Source organism: Bison bison, unplaced genomic scaffold (assembly GCF_000754665.1).
Source record: "Bison bison bison isolate TAMUID 2011002044 unplaced genomic scaffold, Bison_UMD1.0 scf7180017864491, whole genome shotgun sequence".
Classification (NCBI taxonomy): Eukaryota; Metazoa; Chordata; class Mammalia; order Artiodactyla; family Bovidae; genus Bison; species Bison bison.
Genome location: NW_011495050.1, coordinates 22,828,918 through 22,842,394, shown reverse-complemented (window position 1 = coordinate 22,842,394; position 13,477 = coordinate 22,828,918). Strand labels below are relative to the sequence as shown.

Genomic DNA, 13,477 nt, shown 5'->3' with positions numbered 1-13,477 from the left:
GATTGGAATGAAAACGGTCCTTTTCCAGTCCTGTGGCCACTGCTGAGTTTTCCAAATTTGCTGGCATATTGAGTGCAGCACTTTCACAGCATCATCTTTCAGGATTTGGAATAGCTCAACTGGAATTCCATCACCTCCACTAGCTTTGTTTGTAGTGATGCTTTCTAAGGCCCACTTGATGTCACATTCCAGGATGTCTGGCTCTAGGTCAGTGATCACACCATCGTGATTATCTGGGTTGTGAAGATCTTTTTTGTACAGTTCTTCTGTGTATTCTTGCCAGCTGTTCTTAATATCTTCTGCTTCTGTTAGGTCCATACTATTTCTGTTAATTTAGAACAAATGGGAAGACTGGTGGAAATGTAACATGGTGCAGTCACTGTGGAAAATTGGCAGTTCCTCAAAAGGTTAAATGAAGAATGATCAATGACCAAACAATTATACTCCTAGCTATATAGTAAAAAGAATTGAGTTCTTTTTAACTTTTGTCAAATTAGAAAATATGGAATAGTTTTAATAAGAAAAATCTTTGTTTGAACTCAAACAAGTAGATGTACATGAATCTTCATAAAAGCACTGTTTACAATGGCATAAAAATGGAAACAACTTAAATGTCTGTTAGACAGATGAAGGTGTACTAGTCTTTTCAGAAAATAGTGGCTATTCTTTTTTGATAGTACACAAGACTTAGTAAGTAGTAACTTGAAAAAAGACTAGTATCTCCAGCTCTTGGAAATTATCTAGTTCATCAACATCGGTACATAGTCATCTTAGCAGCAGCAGCAGCAGCAGCATCTGTCCATCTACCCATCTGCTTATCTAACAGCATTTTTCTAAATTTTTGGACGCTCTTTTAGATTATTTTTCTTTGATTTTATTTGTGGATTTTTTTTTCTATGGATGCACTTTTCTGAAAAAGATAAACTTATGTGTCTAGGCTGTAGAAGTAGTATTACACATACTGTTCCAGGCAACTGTTAGATACTGGAAATATAGCAATGAAAAATCATTTCTGCTCTGATGTTTTAAATTTACCTTAGATTGTTTAACTGCTTGAAATACGCGTTTTCAATTAGTAGTAAAGCTGTATAATTTATAACTCTAGCAGATGGTAGATTAAAAATACTTTAAAATAAGTCGTGTTTGAAGATTTTTCTAATTAAAACTATTCCATATTTTCTCATTTGACAAAGCTCAAAAATGTAGAGAATAAGTTTCAACAGAAGTTTCGTCATGGCTTGATTAATTTAAAAGATTTTTTTTTTTTTTTGAAGGGGGATAGTTTGGGAAAGAAATGATAAATAATGTAAATGTTACCTCTACTATTTTAACACTATTGTTTATTATTTCTGAATTTTATGAAACAAATTTTGCATCTGAAATTTACTGATTCAGCTTTGTTTAAATTAAAGGGATATGGGCCAATCTGAAAAAAATAAAAATGATAGAACAAACTCTTTAAAAATATAACAAAAAAACAACTTTTGCAAATTGTTGCTAGATGTCTTGCCAGTTTTAAATGATCCAAGTGCAATTATTTTTAAGTTTATGAGTGAAGCCAAGGATTGCTAGTAAAGTACTATCTTTTCTGGTGACTTTTATATGTTTACTTTTAAATTTGAAATTATTCTAGTAATGTTTCTATTAACTTCACTAATGAGAAGAATTGTATTAAATTGAGTCAGTCAGAATAGGCATTTTATATACAAAACTTTTATAGACTTTTTGGGTGTTATTTGTTATTAGTCAATATATCTTAAATTTAAAGCACTTTTGTTTCTCTAAGGGAAATATGTTGATATTTAGGAGGAAAACATTAGAATTCATTGTTCAGCTTGGGTTTGAAGAATGTATGGAATTAATTTGTGGTTCATAGTTTGGTCAGAAAATAAGGTCATGTTTCTGCATTAGCATTCTGAACAGTTGATATCAATCCAACAAAAATCATGCCAAATTAAACGTAGCATTTAAAAAGTAATGTTGAAAATTGTTCTTGTAATGTTTGCGTCCTTTTAATCAATTAATTGCTTTTTTGCTACAATAACTAGACAGCTGAAGGACAATCAACTAAAATATTCAATTTTACTTAAGCATTTTAGATTATAGAACTGTACTTTGAAACGGCAGCATTGTGTATACGAGTTCTAGGAGCATCCAAGAAATAAAGCCTTATGTAAAAACTTATTGTTGTAAAATTTGAGAATAATTTTTTGATTCCTAAGGTTATCAAGAGGTTATCATGTTTAGAATTGTGGCTTTTCAGTTCAGTAAGTTCGATATGACATAAATGTAAATTTTTAAAAATGTTATCTTTGATTTTGCATTTAAGTTCAAAGAATATATCCATTTCATAAGAATAAAGGTGACTTTATTAATCATTAGTAAGCATGAATTATTAGTAAACATGAGCAGAATGCCTTTGTTTTTTTAAGTAACATCTTTATTTTGGAATAATTTTAGATATATAGGAAAATTCAAAGGTGCTTAGTACAGAGAGTTCACATACATTTCTTACCCAGTTTTCTGTATTATTAATATCTGACACTATTACAGTACATTTGTCAAAACTAGCAAGCCTGTGTTGGTGCATTACCCTTAAGTTACAGACTTTAATTTCATGACTTTTTTTGTAACATCATCCAAAGCAGGGTACCACATGGCATTTAGAAAGTTTCTTTTAATAATAATTTCAATTATGTAATTTTTGAGTATGTAGAAATAATATGCCGTGAGTTTCAGCTAAGTGAGCGTGCATATACATACATATATATATATATAGTTTTATTAGCATCTAGGTTAATCCTTGTTATGGAGCAGACGCTCAGTAAGTATTTGCATGCTTGAATGAGTCTGTGGCACATACCATGAGATTACATACTTTGAAAGTGAAGCACTTGAATCTGTTTCTCTCTTAGAACTAAAAAAGTTTTGTTGAATCTGTGTTTCTTCACAGCTTTCTTTAAAAGTGCAGATTGGTAGAAATCTTAGAAATGATTGAACTAAAGCTGATTGAATAAATTAGTAAAGATAGAATGAGTTTAAAATACACATAAATTTTTCGCAGAATATATGAACCATTTTATGAGTATGGAACTATTATAGCTACATAGCTTTTGCCTTTTTAAGCAATATTATTAACAAAAAGGAGTTAAATAAAAGTAAAGTATTTATATTCTCTGTATGATCTTACTAGACTAGCATTTCAACCTTTCTTTATACCATGGATAATCTGTTACAGCTGTTTTTGTTGCACCTGTTTTCCTGCTTAATAATTAAATTTCCCGAATCTTAAAATTGGCCTTGTTTCCATCAATTCATCATAATAATGACAGTTTATTGCCATTTAATACTAATTTGACTTACTTAATATTCTTATATTGTTTCATAGCTTACTGAAATGCAAGCCGAGAGTAGTTACTACAGCCCTCAAAAAGTAAAATCTAAAGAAGTATTGTGTTGGGAACAAGAAGGAACTACAGTTGAGGTAATCCATCAACATTGAATGTACTTTCAGAAATCTTTGGAATGGTCTTTAAGGTTAATATTTAATAAATACAGGGTTTTTTAAGTCATAAATTATATATTTATTTATTTTTTAAAATTATATATTTAAAATTATAGCTTTGTATTTCTATTTTGGGGTTCAGTAGTATTGACTGAAAAAAATATTCTTTACTGAAGATTTTACTGGAATATGCAACATTAGCTTATTCTTTCATTCTTTCGTTTGACTTGTATGTAATGTTCTTCCAGTGCCAGTCATTGAGGATACAAAGGTTTCAGGATACAGAGACAAATTAGATGCTTCTTTTTTTAATAGGGTTTGTAATCTGAGGAGAATAAATTTGGAAAGGTCATAATCCTAAAGATGTCTCAGCTGATTTAGAAATTCTACAAGGAAAGCCTGTAACATTTTTGTTGAAATCCAAATTCATAATCCTTCTTTTCCTTCTATAGGCCCTTATGATGGGAGAGCCTTTCTTTGATTGCCAGATTGGTTTTGTAGGTTGCAGAGCCATATGCCTTAAAGGAATTATGGGCGTTAAAGATTTTGAAGAGAATATCAATAGACGTGAAACCGTAAGTCAAAATCTCCCTGTTTCTCCATTTTTTTTTTTTGGATAGAATGCAGGGATAATGAGGTGCTTATTGAAGTGTTTAACTATACCAAAAAAATCTGTGAGACTGCATATATCTTTGGCTTCAGAGAAGAACTTTACTGTTTTCCCCTGTAAGAAATTATAGAGCTCAGGGGAATTGAGAAAGTTGGTAGTACTTAACACCTGGACAGTAGTTCCAAATTCTTTCCAATTCATAAATGTTTCTTCTTTCTTGTTTATGGCAGCTACTTGGAGTTCTTCTTTGGTTTGTTAAAATGTTCTTTGCCAAAATAGGCAGTGAAAATGAAGACAGCATTCCTTGTCTTTTTATAGGACTTCAAGTTGTAATAATTTCTGTTGACTACTGAATTGGTGTTACAAAACCAACGTTTTATTTTCTCTAACAGTTTTCCTCCTGTTCAAAAATTTTGCATTTATTTCCAGGAAGCCTGTTTCTTCCTTTGTGGTGAAAATTTGAGTATAAAAGGTTTGACATACCTCACAAATTCATTGTTTGATTACCGAAGCCCAGAAAATAATGGTACTCGTGCAGAATTTATCTTGGATGCAGCTACTCATAAGGTCAGAGCATGTATTTTTGAGCTGAATTCTAGGTTGTGCTGGGGTGGAATACTTGTGCTTGCCATGTTTCTTTCCCAGTAATCTATTCTATTCTGAATGCTAATTGTTCATTCAAACATCTAGAATATATTTATACAGCTTCTGTATCTATTAATTTATTTATCCATTCCCTACTGTTAAAATAGTCATGGCAGAAAGATGTAGAATTATTTCTTTTCATTTCAGTTACTTTTGAAGTATGGAATTAATGAAAAGATGTGAATAATTTCACATTTTACTGTTTGTTTGTCTTAGTCTTATTTGAATTTTTCATATAAGATTATATTAATGTACTTTTTATGGAATAAATTTAAAATTAAAAAAATGTACCAAAAATTAGTGTAATAGACTTAGTGATTTACACTGCTTCTAGACTTAATTTTATAGTTGAAAGTAAAGAATTTAATTTTGACCTGCATAATTAACATACATTTAAAGATATTTTAGTATTTTTTAGTGTTTGAACTGTTTCATATAAGTGTGCTGAAATATTAATGATTGACTCTATTTGAGAGTATATATTAGACAGTTTTGTGATGGTGATAAAGGTTAAGACCACACTGCCCTACTCCATGGTAGGTATTCATTAACCAGACATTTTTGACTAAGTGGTGAAATTATCTAGTAGTATTATAGATGTCCTTTTGTGTGGTCTACAGGAGAGGTAAATACTGCCTTTTTTAGAGGTAAATTCTTTGGGTAACCTCTGTTCTTCTTTCTGTTTTGGTGATCTTTTGAGTTGGTACATATTCTCCATAAGGATGTATGTCTGATTCTTGACCTGTCAGGTTTTTAACCCAGTAGTCTGTGCTATACAATGTGTGTTCTGTTCGCTTTGCTTTGTTGGCAGGAGACATACACTGAGATAGCTGGAATGCAAAGGTTCGGGGCATTTTACATGGATTACCTGTATACAATGGAGAACACCACTGGCAAAGGTACTGGTTTCTTTCTTTTATGTTTGCTTTTGCTTGAACAACAAAAATAGGACTTCTTTAGCATCAATTGGTCCTAGACTAATTGCACTCTGTAACATCAGAGTTATCTTTTGTTACTTTGGGGAATAGTTTAACGTCATGTTAGAATTTTCTTAGATTCTTAACATTTTTAGTCCTTTCTTTGTGCTGATTGAAAATACTATATTTTGTATTATTAACTAGAATTAGTTTTTAATATGTACCACATATTAAAAATTCTGATACATCAAATTTCATGTTGTCAAAGAGCATGAACATTGCCTTTTCTGTATTTAAATACATTTTGGAGGTTATATAGATCTTTTTATTAAAAAAGGAGCTTGTTGTTTGAAACAAAAGTAGAAATATATTTATCTGGAAATTAAGGACACAGTCTTATTTTATTATGTTTCATTCATTATATTAACAATCAAATGATTTCAGAAATTTAACTATACTATGTTGTGCTTATTATTCTGACTCTTTTTCATATTGAAAACTTAGTCGAAATAGGGTCACCATGTTTTGTTAATTTTTCATATTTTAATACATGATCTCTTTGTGTTAGATAATAAATTAGATATTATGAATGCAAAGAAGAACAAGGCATTTCTCAAGAAAGCAATAAATAGTATTTATGCACTTAAATAAATGATTTGAATATAGCATGTTAGAGATAGTAATATAAACAGACAGCTAAAAGAGGTCTGAGTGAGAAAGGGATTACTTTGTGGTGTTGAAGACTTCACAGAGGAGTTGATCTTGAAGGATTGTTAAGTTTTGTTAGATGGAAACAGAAGGCAAGAGCAGTAATTTTCTGCTTCCTCTTTTCAAAATGGATTTCTAAATGTTGGTGTTCTCATTGGTCAAATCTTGGATTCACTTCTTTCCCTAAACTCTTCCTGAAGTAATCTTTTCTTTTTCATGGATTTGGGTACCTTCTATATGTTGTTGAAGCCCATATTTGTATTTTTGGTCCATACTTACTCTTTAAAATGTAGAATTAAATATATGCCATGCACAATTGACACTTTCACTTCTGTGTCTCATAAATATCTCAGAATTGAATGTCAAAATTGAATCCTTGATACTCTCATGGCCACAGTCAATGGGATCACAAGGTGGACATGATTGAGTGACTAACATACACACACATACCCACCTACTACTTTTCCCCTATTTTCATGATTCTGTTGCTCTTGTATGCTCAGTCGTGCCTGACTCTTTGTGACCCTATGGATTGTAGCCCTCCAGGCTCTGTCCATGGAACTTTCCAGTCAAGAATACTGGAGTGGGTTGCCATTTCCTACTCCAGGAGACCATCCCGACCCAGGGATTGAATCCACATCTCTTGTGTCCCCTGCATTGGCAGGCAGATTCTTTACCAGTGCACCACCTGGGAAACCCATTTTCATGGTTTTCTTATTGGAATATTTTTACTTGCTCTCTTTTAGCTGTGCAAGCCAGAAATCTGAGAATCATCCACATCACACATCACACTTTCTCTCGTAACATCTAGAACATCCAGAACATTCAGAACATTTCATCACATCTTCTCTATAGACTCTCTCTTGAATCTATCTTTTCTTAAGTTCTACCATTAATGCTCTCATCCATTCTTTTATCATCTCTAGATTCTAGTAGCTTTTTCACTGGCTTTCTCTTTCCACTCTTGCCCTCCTATGATCCATACTGCAATCAGACTGGTTTAATTCTGTGCTTAAAATCCTCACTGCCTTCGCATTGCTTTATTTAAAAATAAAATTCAAATAGTCGACCCAGTTTTGGTCTTGAGTTACTTGGTAGACAGTGATAATCATTACAGAAGACAGAGACAAAAAAGGAAGATTTTTGGAGGAAAGGATGTGTTTTGAGGTACCCATGGACATTGGTAGAGATGTTTCAGGTTCTCCCATTACAGCATTGGTAGGAAACTGCTGGTAGTCCAAAATGGTATAAAATGAAGAAGCAGTTACCTTAGTGCAGACCTTGTTAATGGATGCACGAAATAAACGGAGATAAAGCTCAGATACTCAACAGACACAGTTCACAGCTATGGCAGCTTGATACTGAGATTCTGTATGTAGTTCCTGGGGAAGGAGCTTGCTGGAGCCCCCTCTCCATGCTGGGGCTGCCTGTGAAATGCTTTGCTGAGAGACAAATGGTGAATGCTGTTTTCACCTTTTTATGTAAAAGTAAAAATTCTCTTCAGATTTCTTTTGATTAGGGGAACAGGTATTAATGTAGAACTTCTGTAAAAGAAAAATGGCCTAAAGCTAACTTTTGAAAAGCAAGGGATAATTGTATATAAAAGTGCAATTCCAAAGTCTCTGTTCTAAGAGCTTGGCAAATTTTAATTGTATTGTAGTTGCCAAAAGTAAGCTGGTAGGTTTCTTCTTGTTTAGTGTGGTGTCTTCTGCAGGTGCTGTGTCTTTGGTATTTTCTGAGCAGGTGAAGTTTGAAGTAGTCTGCCTTTCAAGTAAAGGAAACCTCACACTGAAAATTTTGTTATTTGTATGTATTTGTTTCTAAAGTTTTTAAAAGATGGACACATGATTTTATATTTACTTAGGATGCATATTTATTTTCTGACTGAGATGCTGGTCGTTTGTTAACTTTTGAATTTTTCATTTACTTCATTCCTGTGAATAATATGCATTGTTGTATAATCTTTTAACTTTTTAAACAAAATGTTAGATCATAACATACACACAGAAAGGTTCTGTACGTTTGTGTACAGAATAGAACAGCAAAGACGTATAAGCACCTGTGTGTTTCCCACATGCATTGAGTAACAGGAGATGTCAACACTGCGAGCACCCTGTGTGTTCCTCTTCCATCAAGTCTTCTCCTTCCCTCACTGTGGGAAACTGCTGTTCTGAGATTTGTGGTCATCGTTTTGGTTTACTGCTTACACAGATACTTTCTCAGGTGTGTGAGCAGATAATTTTTTTGAGAAAAAATAATAAAAATCCACTGTTAATTTAACTTGTGAGTGTCACATGTACATTAAAGATATGTTCTTTCATTCACCCAACAATCTGTTCATTTATTCGTTGCCTGCTTTTTGGTAGCTGCTTTCATGTTTTTTTTCTCATTGTGAATCTATATTCATTTATAATATGGTGATGGTGATAATAATAGCTAGTATTTGTTGAATGGTTTTAAATGGAAAACACTCTTCTAGATGTTTTACGTATATTAGCTTATTTAATCTTTGTAATAACCCTGTAAGGTAGATAACAATATTCCCATTTTCCAGATAAGAAAAAAGCCAGTCCTATACAGATTTCATAACTTGGCCAAGATCACACAGCATATATGGGGGATTTAAACCCAGAAAGAAATGGCAACCCACTCTAGTGTTCTTGCCTGGAGAATCCCAGGGACAGGGGAGCCTGGTGGGCTGCCGTCTATGGGGTCGCACAAAGTCGGACACAACTGAAGCGACTTAGCTGCAGCAGCAGCAGCAGCAGTTTAACTCTACAGCTTGCATTTGTTCCTGCTCTGTTCAGATTTTCTTCTTTCTTGGATTACTTGAAACAGGAAATTTGTGGAATTTTTAGTATTTATAAACCTAAGGAAAATATTTTGAATTCTCAAGAGATTAATTTTGAATTCTTCAAATAAATATTTTACCTAAAATTCTTGGTTTGTTGTGACTTGACATTTATTTGTTTCTGTAGTTCAAATTTGGCTTCCCTTGTGGCTCAGATGGTAAAGAATCTGTCTTCAATGTAGGAGACCCGGGTTCAATCCTTGGGTTGGGAAGATCCCCTGGAGAAGGGAATGGCTACCCACTCCAGCATTCTGGCCTGGAGAATTCCATGGACTGTATAGTCCACGGGGTCTCAGAGTCAGACACGACTAAGTGACTTTCACATCTGAGATGAGAGGATGGAATAGAAGAACGTGTACTCATCTTCTCCTGCATGAACTCTAAAATTGCAACTCGCTGCTGACCAACCATCGACAGGAGAATGTTGCTGCTGCTGCTAAGTCGCTTCAGTCGTGTCCGACTCTGTGCGACCCCATATACGGCAGCCCACCAGGCTCCCCCGTCCCTGGGATTCTCCAGGCGAGAACACTGGAGTGGGTTGCCATTTCCTTCTCCAATGCATGAAAGTGAAGTTGCTCAGTCGTGTCCTACGCCTAGAGACCCCATGGACTGCAGCCTACCAGGCTCCTCCGTCCATGGGATTTTCCAGGCAAGAGTACTGGAGTGGATTGCCATTGGCTTCTCCGAGGATAATGTTGGATCCCACCAGAAAACTATACCTGACTTCCAAGGGCAAAGGAGAAGCCTCAGCAAGATTGTAGAAGAGGTGAAATCGCGTTTAGAATCAAACCCCATATCCACCAGAGATTCTCAGAGGGCTCAAACAAAACCTTGTGTTCACTAGGAGACTCCATAGAGACTGAGCCAGACCTGCCTTTGAGTGTTTGACTATCTCCTGTGGAGGTATGGGTCAGCAGTGGCCTGCCCCGGGGGCAGGAGCCTGGGTGCAGCAGGCCTGGGTAGGGCGTAAGCCGTCTTGGAGGAGGTCGCCATTAACCCCACCATAGAGCTGCCAGAACTTACACAGGACTGGGAAATCAGACTCTTGGGGGACACAAACAAAACCTTGTGCACTCCAGGACCCAGGAGAAAGGAGCAGTGACCCCACAAGAGACTGACCCAGACTTGCCCGTGAGTGTCTAAGGGTCTCTGGCGGAGGCGTGGGTTGGCTATGGCCTGGTGCAGGGTCAGGGGCACTGAGTGTGGCAGTGCACGCATGGGACCTTTTGAAGGAGGTTGCATTATCTTCATTATCTCCACTATAGTTTGGACAGCACAGCCCCTGCCCATCAACAGAATATTGGATTAAAGATTTACCCAGCATGGCCCTGCCCATCAGAACAAGACCCAGTTTCCCCTCAGTCAGTCTCTTCCATCAGGAAGCTTTCATAAGCCTCTTATCCTTAACAGAATGAAAACCACAATCGCAGAAAACTAATCAAATTGATCACATGGACCACAGCCTTGGCTAATTGAATGAAACCATGAGCCATGCTGTGTAGGGCCACCCAAGATGGATGGGTCCTGGTAGAGAGTTCTGATAAAATGTGGTCCGCTGGAGAAGGGAATGGCAAACACTTTAGTATTCTTGCCTTGAGAACCTCATGAACAGTATGAAAAGACAAAAAGATTGGACACTGAAAGTGAACTCTCCAGGTTGGTAGGTGCCCAATATACTATAGGAGATCAGTGGAGAAATAACTCCAGAGAAGAGATGGAGTCAAAGCAACAACACCACCCAGCTGTGGATGTGACTGGTGATGGAAGTAAAGTTTGATGCTGTAAAGAACAATGTTGCATAGGAACCTGGAATATTAGGTCCATGAATCAAGGCAAATTGGGAGTGGTCAAACAGGAGATGGCAAGAATGAACCATCGATATTTTTAGGAATGAGTGAACTAAAATGGGCTGGAATGGGTGAATTACCTCAGATGACTGTTATATCTGCTACTGTAGTAAGAATTTCTTTTCACTTCAGAAGAAATGGAGTAACCCTGAGTCAACAAAAGAGTCTGAAATACAGTACTTGGGTGCTGTCTCAAAAATGACAGAATGATCTCTGTTCACTTCCAAGGCAAACCATTCAATATCACAGTAATCCAGGTCTGTGCCCCAACCAGTAATGCTGAAGAAGCTGAACGTGAATGTTTCTATGAAGACCTATAAGACCTTCTAGAACTAACACCCAAAAAAGATGTCCTTTTCATTATAGGGGACTGGAATGCAAAAGTAGGAAGTCAAGAGATACCTGGAGTAACAGGCAAATTTGGCCTTCGAGTACAGAAAGCAGCAGGGCAAAGTCTAACAGAGTTTTGCTAAGAGAACGCACTGGTCAGAGCAAACACCCTCTTCCAACAACACAAGAGAAGACTCTACACATGGAAGTCACCAGATGGTCAATACCGAAATCTGATTATATTCTTTGCAGCCAAAGATGCAGAAGCTCTATACAGTCAGCAAAAATAAGACTGGGAGCTGACTGTGGCTCAGATCGTGAACTCCTTATTGCCAAATTCAGACATAAATTGAAGAAAGTAGAGGAAACCACTAGACCATTCAGGTATGACTTAAATCCCTTATGATTATACAGTGGAAGTGAGAAATAGATTCAAGGGATTAGATCTGATAGACAGTACCTGAAGAACTATGGACAGAGGTTTGTGACATTGTACAGGAGGCAGTGATCAAGGCCATCCCTAAGAAAAAGAAATGCAAAAAAGGGAAAATTGTTGTCTGAGGAGGCGTTACAAATAGCTGAGAAAAGAAGACAAGCGAAAAGCAAAGGAGAAAAGGTAAGATATGCCCATCTGAATGCAGAGTTCCAAAGAAGAGCAAGGAGAGATAAGAAAGCCTTCTTCAGTGATCAGTGCAAAGAAATAGAGGAAAACAATAGAATGGGAAAGACTTGAAATCTTTTCAAGAAAATTAGAGATACCAAGGGAACATTTCATGCAAAGATGGGCACAATAAAGGACAGAAATGATATGGACCTAAAACGGAAGCAGAAGATATTAAGAAGAGGTGGCAAGAATACACAGAAGAACTATGCAAAAAAGATCTTCATGACCCAGATAACCATGATGGTGTGATAATTCACTTAGAGCCAGACATCCTGGGATGCGAAGCCAAGTGGGCCTTAGGAATCATCACTACATACAAAGCTAGTGGAGGTGATGAAATTCAGTTGAGCTATTTCAACTGTAAAAGAGATGCTGTGAAAGTGCTGCACTCAATATGCCAGCCAATTTGGAAAACTTCAGCAGTGGCTACAGCACTGGAGAAGGTCAGTTTTCATTCCAATCCCAAAGAAAGGCAATGCCAAAGAATGTTCAAACTACCTCACAATTGGATTCATCTCACACGTTAGCAAAGTAATGCTCAAAATTCTCCATGGACAGACTGGCAAGTCCTTCATTATCCTTAGGCTAACTGGATATTATCTTTACTCTTAATAAGGATAGCCAAACATTCAGGGGGCTGGAATTACCAAACATATTGAGGTGGGCATGAGTGAAATACCTTGCTGAAAAGATGCAGCTAAAAGTCAGTCACAGTTTTACCTTTGAGATAAGCGACTGACATCTAAATTTAAACTGCGTTATAATCATGTTGCATTATCTGGAAAAAAAAAAAATAGAATCCTCTAGACTTCATTGTTTTAGAGACAATCTGATGTCTAAAAGAACCGTCTTCTTATGAAGTGACAGTTTTTAAAAGAAGCCTAGTAGCTCCTGCAGGACTCAAAAGCAGGATATTTGCCTTGTTTTTGAATATTTTGATTTGCAACCATAGTCCTTCTGATTATCTTCAAGTTGCCTCATCCTAACAGGTTTAGGTCTAGAAATACCTGGTTTATCTATGGAAAGTGATTTTTTTTTAATGGTAATGTTATTTTCACCTAATATGTAATGTGATTCAGTATTATTTATGTGTATCATAAAATATGTTTTAAGATTAACTTTGTATGTTTATTTGTGACATTTCCATTTGTATATAGTCATCTTGTTAAGAATGTATGAATAATAAATTTAATTTTTTTTGTATGTGGTACTGAAACTAGAGATTGAGCTGGACTCCTTTTTTCTGAAATGAAGGAAATGTATTTTTTTTTTAAATTTTATTTTATTTTTAAACTTTACAAATTGTATTAGTTTTGCCAAATATAAAAATGAATCCGCCACAGGTATACATGTGTTCCCCATCCTGAACCCTCCTCCCTCCTCCCTCCCCATACCATCCC

The 13,477-nt window shown here is 35.7% G+C and overlaps 1 protein-coding gene across 10 annotated transcripts in view; it reads left to right on the top strand.

Annotated features, from left to right (window-relative positions):
- VPS13B (vacuolar protein sorting 13 homolog B (yeast)) overlaps nucleotides 1-13,477 on the top strand; it is an 805,833-nt gene that overhangs the window by 87,053 nt on the left and 705,303 nt on the right. For all 10 annotated transcript variants that reach the window (XM_010863525.1, XM_010863528.1, XM_010863522.1 and 7 more), the window contains exons 9-12: nucleotides 3,389-3,484; nucleotides 3,958-4,080; nucleotides 4,545-4,682; nucleotides 5,572-5,659. In XM_010863525.1, coding sequence (XP_010861827.1) covers nucleotides 3,389-3,484; nucleotides 3,958-4,080; nucleotides 4,545-4,682; nucleotides 5,572-5,659 — 445 coding nt within the window. The remainder of the gene's footprint in view (nucleotides 1-3,388; nucleotides 3,485-3,957; nucleotides 4,081-4,544; nucleotides 4,683-5,571; nucleotides 5,660-13,477) is intronic.